The sequence below is a fragment of the Montipora capricornis genome, chromosome 1, assembly GCF_036669925.1.
Source record: "Montipora capricornis isolate CH-2021 chromosome 1, ASM3666992v2, whole genome shotgun sequence".
Classification (NCBI taxonomy): Eukaryota; Metazoa; Cnidaria; class Anthozoa; order Scleractinia; family Acroporidae; genus Montipora; species Montipora capricornis.
This window is the reverse complement of record NC_090883.1, coordinates 38,038,167-38,048,166: the sequence shown is the minus strand read 5'-3', so window position 1 is coordinate 38,048,166 and position 10,000 is coordinate 38,038,167. Positions and strand designations below refer to the sequence as shown.

At 37.4% G+C, this 10,000-nt stretch overlaps 2 protein-coding genes across 2 annotated transcripts in view; both read left to right on the top strand.

Moving 5' to 3' along the window:
* The window catches only part of LOC138041939 (coenzyme Q-binding protein COQ10 homolog B, mitochondrial-like), a 9,594-nt gene extending 6,143 nt beyond the window's left edge, over window positions 1–3,451 (top strand). Inside the window, exon 6 of the mRNA XM_068887639.1 lies at window positions 1,572–3,451. Within this exon, the coding sequence (XP_068743740.1) occupies window positions 1,572–1,585 (14 nt within the window). The 3' untranslated portion in view covers window positions 1,586–3,451. The remainder of the gene's footprint in view (window positions 1–1,571) is intronic.
* Window positions 3,452–6,242: 2,791 nt separating this feature from the next.
* Window positions 6,243–10,000, top strand: part of LOC138041931 (leucine-rich repeat-containing protein 46-like) — a 14,001-nt gene continuing 10,243 nt past the window's right edge. The window contains exons 1-6 of the mRNA XM_068887628.1: window positions 6,243–6,385; window positions 6,490–6,568; window positions 7,491–7,599; window positions 8,436–8,482; window positions 9,139–9,248; window positions 9,627–9,696. Coding sequence (XP_068743729.1) covers window positions 6,361–6,385; window positions 6,490–6,568; window positions 7,491–7,599; window positions 8,436–8,482; window positions 9,139–9,248; window positions 9,627–9,696 — 440 coding nt within the window. The 5' untranslated portion in view covers window positions 6,243–6,360. The remainder of the gene's footprint in view (window positions 6,386–6,489; window positions 6,569–7,490; window positions 7,600–8,435; window positions 8,483–9,138; window positions 9,249–9,626; window positions 9,697–10,000) is intronic.

The window sequence follows — 10,000 nt, the reverse complement described above, 5'->3', positions numbered from 1 at the left end:
GGAAACCTGTGGACTCTTCGTTTTTGTAGACAATCAAGTTCGAGGTGCTGGTATCCTACACTTTCGAGGCCTGGTGCTAGTTCAGTTCAATCAAAAAGAGTTGCCTATTGGCACAGTGCAAACAAATCCTCTTCAAGCTTCCAAATCAAAATTACTGATATATATGTGAACAAAAACAAAATGTTCAGCAGCAGAAGATCTGCAACTTATTTCAAATATCGTAGTTTAACACCCGCTCTGTCTTCGAATCAGAAGACATGATGCCATCTTCCGCCAAATTTGTGATAGGAACAGCAATTTACTGTACAGTACATAAAGCTTAAATCAAGCTGCTAACAATGTGCAAGAAACTACCAGTTATTTTCGTATGTACACAGTATGTAGTTTGACTGTGCTTCCTACCCAGTTTTGTTGAGCCAAGTTCATGGATAAAACCTCGCATGGGTGACAGTCTACTTACCTGATTTGTCTTTTTAAATCAATTTAAGCATAGATGCTTAATTATTGTTCCCTAATGTTCAAATTGTCTTTATTGTGCTCAACACAAAATTGGTCATCTTACTCTGAAACCTAGTAAAACAAGCTTAAAATAGCTCAGGATAAAGTTGCACAGTTTGCATAATTTTTCACACAATATTGCTTCCTTGTCCCATAATCTGTTTTGAAAAGTTCACACAATAAATTTCTGTTTTCTTGTCGCACCCTATCGGAAGGCCTGAATTTAGTGATGCCCATACCCTTCAGGTTCTTTTTATTTTATTCAAGATTTCCTTAATAATAGGGACTTGAGGTTTGTTGAATTGTTGCTGACCTTCCGTTTAATATTGATCTTATTCATCTGTAAAAGTTATGTCGTTATTGTTGTACACTCTGATTTTAGAATATATGAAAATAGTATATTTTTCAGGTTTGCTTGCAGCTGCTTAAGTTGCTTTAATCTGACTTTCAATTGACGATCTCTGTAACTTTCACTTCATGTATGGATTTGCATTGGTTTGCACCAGGTTCAAATCCTGTTCTCGCTACTGGCTGGATTTATCTTTGGCAGGAATGATTTTAACTGTACTGTGCATTACAAATAACTACTGATTTCCTTGCATCCTGCCACTGCAGTTCTGAACCATTTGTATATATATTATTCCCATTTAAAATGTAAACAACTGGGTCACCAATTTATTTGTCTATCCTTACTACCAAGGGGAACAGGGGTGGCCTTAGTGGTGAGAGCACTCGCCTCCCACCATTGTGGCCTGGGTTCAATTCCCATTCCCAGTGTCATATGTGGGTTGAGTTTTTTGTTTGCTCTCTCCTTGCTCTGAGAGGTTTTTCTCTGGGTACTCTGGTTTTCCCCTATCCAGAAACAGCAACACTGTCAAATTCCCATTCAATCCGGATTGCACAAACATATGTTGAAGAAGTTCCTGTGCGCTCTAAAGGTGTCCCATGGGTAAACAAATTACATTAATTTTACATTTTTTGTTTACAAAAAGAAACATTTCCCTAAAGAGATGTTACCTTTGTTGCGTATTTGTCATTACTTTTGACAGCCATTTTAATTTCTTTTCTTCCAGGATTCCCCAGATGACATAAGGAAAAAAATTGCTCAATGTATACCACCCTTCAAGTAATTTACAATAGATAATCAATCTACGACTTCATATATTTAATAGAAATCATAGCTAACCAGATAATGCAAAGTTAACAGCTCTGAATCATGGAATATTTATCTGTAAATTTTGTATTATGTTAACATTTTTCAAAAATTTATGCAATAACTGAGAAAGAAGAATATTCATTCACTCTCAAGCTGACTACAATACTATGGGTTTTTTTTGTCTTCTATTACAGAGTGATTAAGGTTCAGAAATCAAGCTAGTATTTGTTTGTTATATAGTTAATAAGCAGCACCTGTTTTGTTTGGTGACTGTGGAAAGAGTAGTTTTTTGGCTATTGAACAGGAAACTTGTTAACCAAATTTCCTAGAAATTGAATGACTTAGTTTTATTGTTTCAAGGCTTTAAGTTTTCTCATGAAGGACAAAGGTGTATAAACCATGGCAGGACCATCACCAGTTTATTTATACTGATTGCAAAAATAATATTGCTCTTAACATTCTATAGTGTATGATGATTGTATCAACAATGCCCTTCAAAAAAAGTTGAGGCTGCATTGCCGTTTATTTTAGAGCCTGCTTGTTTTTTGGGGGGAAAGTGTGATTGTAAATCTCAGTTTTCATTCACACGAACAGTAACCGACCATATTGACATCAATTCCTGAAAGATTAGTTTAGAACACATACATGGCTGTCATGACATTATGTGAAAATCTGTGATTAATTCCTGTTGGTTGATATTGTAACAGGGAACAGGTAGTCCCCAATTTTTAACGTTGTGTGGTCTGATGACAAAGACTTTTGAATTTTTTTTTTTTAATCATGTAACTTTTAGCAGCAAGGGAAAGGCCAGGAAAGCATCTAGGTGCCATATAATTTCATGTGTGTTTTTTCAAAATGCAAGTGAAACTCCTCTGGCTCTTATTTCTTGGGTGTCAGGGACCCCTAGTTTCATTTTCCAGTATCTCTCAATAAATTACCGTAATACCACACAAAAAAAAGAATTATCAAAAAGACCACCCGCTACCTCACAGGAGTACCGGTATGTATGAGTCACCTTAATGATACTAATAATTTAGTAGTAATGTTATAGTAACTCATTATTAGTATTAATAATTTATTATTATGATTATTATTATTATTATTATTATTATTATTATTATTGTTATTCGAAAAGAGAAAATTGTGCAATGGAAAAACTCAATCATTTGATATTATCCATCTTTTAAGTGTTGATACCACACAGTTTTACACCTTATTCTAAAATGGCCACCATTTTAGTATTCCTTTGTTTCCATGCAAATTGGCCCTTATGGCCTCGTTCAAGGTTAAATATTCTTTTGAATTTTACGTTTGAAAGCGAGGCTGTAAGGGCCAATTTTCATGGAAACAAAAGATTACTAAAATGGAGGCCATTTTGGAATAAGGTTTATGACCCACTTAGTTAATTGCTTTTCAGGTCATAACTGTAGGATGAACCTTATTACTTTCCTCCAATATAACAACCATGTTTGCCAATATTTTCAACTAGCAGTACTCTTAAAATTCCTCCATGACTTATGTTGCACATCTTTGTAATCATCCTGTGATATGTCAGAATTAATGAAATGGAATTATGAGCAGTCTTTGTACTGTTATATAGTAATTATTTTATAGTGTATTTTCATGGCTGGCAGGCTCCCTTCCCTTGTAACTTAGAGCTGAGAGGTCACACCTGGGGGATACACAGTAAGATAAACAACAATGACAAGAATATTGTTTTGTTATCAATTTTTCTGGGTATATTGACCCAGTGCGGCTTGACCATATTTTTCGTAATAAACTGATCTTTCAAACCTTGCTATTGCCTGATTATTGTCTGGTGTTGTTTATTCTTGGAGACAATCACTGCAGATATGATACTTCAGTAGTGAAGGCCCAACCCCATACAGTAAATATTCTTAAGATTTCTTGAAAATTTTTTGGTAGTGTTCTGGAAGCGGCATGTTGGTGCACTAAACTAAACTCTGCGAATTGAAATTTACTTTTATGAAAAAATTGCATTTTTGCTTGCAAACACAGCAGCTGATCACATGACCTTTTAAGGTTCTTTAAATTACATTCCTTGCTTTACAGTCATGTGTTCATTACCCGACCAATTAATGAAAAAGTGGGAGAGGTTGCCTTGCATTTTGCTATCTGCTATGCAAACCTCAATGTTTTTCAGAGTGAGCTGCAGATATGTGGTAAATTCATTCAGTTTTTAAAGGAACGATGCATGATACAGGGTCCTTTTTACTGGGTTGCCATATGTGGCAATCCAGGTCAGATTATGAGTTGAATTTCTCCGTTTTTTTTCCGTGCCGGGAAAAGTATTTCCTGTCACTACCCTGCTAAGTAGTGTCTTTGTGCCTAGAGTCTTGGTAGGTTTCAGGGGGTAGTACAAATGCGTAGATTAAATAATGTCTCGAAGATGTTAGCTCTTCCAGTTATTCTGAAATTCGAGATGAAATATAAGTTTGTGCATGTATGTATGGTACCTTTAGGAGGGCGCGTGCATACACTTCGTAATCTGCGACTACAGTGCTTACCATATGAGAATTAAAAAGACTTTTCCGGTGAATATTAAAGCCATCAGAAACTTATGGTAAATTGGCAAGGGCGGTTTGGAGCTGTGAGTAGGAGTGGGATCTGTCTCATATGGTTTAGAGGCCGACATTTCCCTCCCTCAATGCCGTACCGGAAGGAAGGTCGGTATCTGAAAGCAGCGAAGTGCCAACTGCTTCCAAAAGCGATCGAAATCCTGAAATCCTGGGATGTCTCGTTTGGTACGACACTCCAGCGCCATGTCTGGACGTACTGCGTGTTTCTCTTTCGTGCAAACATTTCGTCAGCGCATGCGTAAATGTTCTTGCTCTAGGATACGTACGATACCGAAAAAAGATGCTGGTTTTTGCAAGGAATTGACATTTCAGTTGATTCTATAAGCATGAACGTAACGGTGAGGTGAGAGATGGTTTCATGCAGACTGGGACGCCCAAAACATGGTGGTTCACAAATGAAGTTGTCTTTCTGGGCCCGATTGTTCGAAAGCCGATTAACTTAATCCAGGATTAGCGTAAACTTTGGTTTCATATTTCCAACTTTTTGGTGAAAGTTCCTTTCGCTTATTTTTGTTATGCAAGATTGACTTCTTCCAATGTAAAATTTTGTCAAATATCAGCATTGAACAACGTTTGGGAGTAGAGAAATAAACTCCTTAGCTAATTTTTAATCTGGGATTAGTGTTAATCGGCTTTCCTGGTTTTCTGAGGACGAATTCCAGGACCTACCGATAGAAATTGGGCAAGTTTTGAAAGCTAAAAACTTCAATCGATGCTGTATTTTACTGGTAGGACTGGGTGGCCCGACAAAAAAAAAATCTCCGAAATGAGAATCGAGGGTCTTCCCATGTCGTGGAATGGCAGAATTACCCAGAATCCCTTTTTTGGCATGAACGAGGCAACTATTGAGAGGCACGAGGCTAGGCTGGCCCTCATAAAATGGCTGAAGCGCTGCCGGAGGAAAAAGTGAGAAGACGATTTCAAGCCTAAGCAGTAGCCCTGGTGTGTGCAGTTAACGTACACTGTTGATTTCTGAACAAGTTTTTGTCGTAGAAAATACGCGACAAATTTGTGCTTTTTTTCGCTCTAATCCTCGTGTCAAAGGAACCGCACGATGTAAATAAGAGAATAACGAGATTTATATTTGCAGATTACCTGTCCTCTTACCACTAACGTCAAAATCTACATCTCTATGCAATAAGCTCATTCATAATTTCTTCACATTACTGTATAAAAGTCTGTTTTTTAATGATTTTCCTGCTACTGTATGTGAAAAATATTGTTTTCTCTCCGGTCTTCTTCTTAGTATGATCTTTCCGGAAATTGTAGTCTGTTCCTCAATAAACCCGGAAACAACCAGTTATGGTCTTAATTCTTTTTCTCACTGTACTTATCAGCCAAGCTGTGGAATGCGCTACCTGATTTTCTTCCGTACCACTGAGTCAACAGGTTTTAAAATGAGAATCCAAGGCTGCATTTTGTATTGCCGCTTTTCTTTTAAATTAGTGTTTCTTTAAATATTTTATATTTAGTTACGCATCCGTGTATGCTATGAATTTTTGCTGTAAATGTTATGTCGCGAAGATGTTAGCTCTTGTAGTTATTCTGAAAATTTCCTGTCGCGCCGTATCCGATCAAAGTGAGCTGTAGTTTTAATATTTTACTAACTGCGAGTTTCAATAGACAGACCGAGTGATCCACACTACAGTATTTTATCTTTTCTCCTGCCCTTACCATTCCGGAAACGAAACTACTATTTCTTTTTTTGAAATAGTTCCTTGTTGACGCTGCGAAAATGTCATTTGACCAAATTGGAAATGCGGCTCCTCTGTCTCCCGCAATAAAATAGGGGACAGGATCCCGTTTCTCGAAAGTCCCGAAAACTTTTCGGGCCAGAAAAGCCATTTATAAAACCGCCAACCGCTTGTTTTGGAAAGCCGATCTTTTAACCTGTTTTCAAGATAAGAGAAAGAAAAATAACTGTGAAGTTTGACGACTTAAATTCTCTCCGTTCTTGAGATACAAAGGGAATTGTTCGGGACTTTCGAGAAACGGGCCCCAGCTGTTGGATGAAAGGCATGGCTACCAAGCATTGTATACACGGCGGACCCAACAACTTGCCACAAACTTTCACACACCATATTTTTATGTAGCACTGCAAAAGAAATGGAAAGTTTCATTGGGAGGGAAAGTAAGTTTTTTGGGTTTCCTTGAAAACCTTGCTGAGAGGTTCTAATTTCCTTTATTTTAAAGGCTTTCGCTGTCGGCTTATTATGTATTTACGTTTTGTTGCAGCAAAGTGTCAGAAAATTTCGGTCTCCTTAATTGCGAAACGAAACTTGTACAAAAAGACAGAAAAAGCATCAGATGATATGTAAGTTGTACCGATAGACCGATTTCCAGTGCCTGCTTAAGAATAATTAATAGTTGCATTTCGAAGAAAGAATAACAATTGAAACTATAAACCTTCGGCATAACTAAAGAATTGAATAACAGAAGTGCTTACTGTTTTGTGCTTCGTTTTTCAAAAGCTCCAGAGGAATTTGCATGTGGTGACCCTGAATTGTGAAGTTGCCCCTTACCTCTCATATATATATTTTTTGGGTGGTGGAACACCCAGACCACAGACAACAGAATTAACTGTGACAGAAAAGACAGCACATGATGTATCCTGATTCATTTTACAAGGAGGGCAGCTGACCTCTTAAGAAGAAGAAGGATTGCCTGTTGTTGGTGGCTCAGTGTCTGTTCGGTCACTTACAAGCCTTTTATGAGTAGCACAGCCACCAAAAGAGATACCTTCCGTATTCTTTTTACCACCAAAGCAGGAGTCTTTCTCATTCGTTTATACTTTTTCCTTTGATGAATTGCATAGCCTCTAAGCCATTGGATTTATATTTATTCCAAATGATGAGTCATCACGCTACCTCTGCTTGTCCTTTTCAAAGGTGCCCCTGTGTTCTCTTGACCCAAATTCAAAGTTGGCCTCAATTCCACCAGCCGTTCATCCTCTCTCCATTTGCCAATCTCTGATAAATTATCACATCTGGAACAATCTTCTTGCCCTTAGGAGTTTAACTTAGAACTGGAGTAACACAGGTTCAGTAGTTGCTGCTGCCGGTATCTTTTCAATTGCATGAAAAGTCTAGGTCATCCCCTTTAATAGCCTGCGAGCGGGCTCTCCAAGGTACTGGGGTTGGGGGTGGGTAGAATGAGAGCCTCTCCTTCTCTCCCACCGAAGAGAGAGAGCCTTTAATGACTTTGTGTTCTGATGATGATTTTACTCTTGACTATAGTGCTGCTGAAATATTGAAGTTAAGTCATGTCCGACTAGACCGTGAGCGGATAACTGAAATTGACAACTTAGATTGCCTTGGACCTGTCACTAATTTATACTTACAGAACGTAAGTACTTAGCTTTTATTACAATAAACTAACTAGTTAGCTCAAAGAGAGGAAATAATATTATATGATACAAATTTTGTTTTTGTCTGTTGTGACATTTTTTTACTGCTTAGGGCCTTTCTGACATATAATATGACAGATTATTTAAAACTTGTGGTTCCCCTTAGGGGTTTTTTATTGGCCAAATTTTGAAAAATGTTTAAGAACCCTAACAAGAAGGAGGCATGCAGTCTTCAAGTTGTTGCCTATAATAAGTGCATCCGAACAGCAGCACTTTTCCACAGGTGACAGGTGGCGAGTGACAGGTGGTGGGTAGCAGGGAGAAGATAAAAGATTATTTTTTTAAAGCTTTACTGAGTAGCACTTCATTTTACTTTTCATAGACCTCACTCATTTCAAAGGTCTTGCTATAGCTGCCTGATTTGTGATCCCAAATGAATGCAAAGAATGAACTATGTAGCTCAATACCTTTCATGGGAAAACCAAACGAGAAAACAACTGTCAAGGGCTAAAGTATAAAAATAGGCCATAGAGGGGGCAGAGATGTCAGTGGTGTTGGTGTTGAAAAGTGCTGCCGGTGTCCAAATCGTTAAATGGAGACTACCAAGTTAGTGGTCTGAGTGGGAATGAAACTCAAGAACCCCCAGAGTTCTCAGATGTGCCAAGTAGAAAAAAAAAGATGGACGATAATAGCTTATAGAGGGGCTCTTGAAACTCCATAGGACCAGGGCCAAGCTATTAAGATTCATGAACTACTATTATTGTAAACAAGGGGACTAATGTAAAATGTGTTGATTTTATTGCACGGTTCACAAACAAAAATTGGTTTTATCTAGAATGAAATAACAAGACTTGAAAATCTTGAAGTCCTTCCCAGACTGAAGTAAGTGATAATGTTGTCTCCAAATCAATGTAACCTTGACCCATATTCAACTATTTTTCTTTTTTGGAACTTAATCAATAATGGCAGTAGGACTGAGTGGAGTCCAATTTGGTCTGTAATAATACCAGTGATTAGCAAATATTGTCCGATTTGTTTAAGCATGAGTATGATTTCAGTCCGAATTGGACAACACAAAGTCCTGTTACCAATTAATCATAACCATTACAATTTGCATTTAATGCATTCCTTTTTCACTGTCTCATGTTACAAAATTGGTCCATTTTGGAAAATCCTCAGTTTGGTAGGGAAGGTGGTCAAAGTTGCTGTGGTTATTGTGCTAAATTCTGTGATTGGTGGATAAAGCTGAGTGCACTTAATATGATTGCCTGATGTAACTGTCCGATTACAGCCAACTGTTCGATTTCACTGTCCAATTACAACCCTGTACAATAATTAGTGAAAAATAAAGCTGTTAATGCACCAATCAAATCTGAGAAAATTGTAATGGTTATGATTAATACTATAATAACTATTACCGGTAGTTTTCGTACAGATAGTGAATCCTGTAAGCATTGTAAAAAAAAATTCAACTTGGCTAAATTTAGCTTGAGTAGGTTGAAAGAGTGCCATTTCTCATTTTGTTCCCTTTCCAACAGATTCCTGACAGTGGCTGGAAACAAAATAAGTAAAGTGGAAAATCTCCTAGTGTTGAAAAAGTTACAGTTTTTGGATCTTTCAGATAACAAGATTAGTGATTTTGATGCAGGTTAGAGGTTTTTTTCTGTCACTTGATACCCAACCTTGTCATACCAAAAAGCACAAAATGGACATCAACAGCAAGGGTTACAAAAAAAAACCCTGTTCAAACATTAAATTATGGAATTCGAGAAATAGGAGAGAAAGCTTTAAATATCCAATTTTACCCAACTGTGCCTTGTTGGCAAAAGAGAGGGGTCTAGCATGTCAGTCAGAGGTTTGTGATACCTGAAAAATAGCATGGCTATTGAGGAAGCATAAGCCCACTCTTGTTGTGCTTGCTCTCTTTTAATTTTTCACTTCTTCCAGTTGAAGATACTCCTCAAACATGGTTACTGTTAGTAGCGTGTTTTACTTAAATTTTCTTTTCTTTTGTTTTTGTCCTTAGGAGACTTCCCACCGAGCTTGCTTCTCTTACATTTAAAAGGAAATTCTTGCACTCAGCAACCCAACTACAAGTGAGTTAATCTATTTTTTATCTTGCTCTCTGGGTTTTACCCTACCCTACATTCAAGTGGATCTCCTTCTTGCAATCACACCAGAGCCATGTATCACAAAAAAAGGAGAAGGGAGAGAAATTTGTAAAAGCCCGTCTTATGACAAGCTTTGTTGCGTATTGATTCTGGCAACCAGCCTATATGACTGTTTTTTTTAGATCTCCTGTTCATTCACAATGTAGCACGTGGCCAGTTAAGTTAACAACAACAACATTTAGAAATATGTTTTATAAAAAAATTAAATGCTAATAGAAACAGAGAGAGG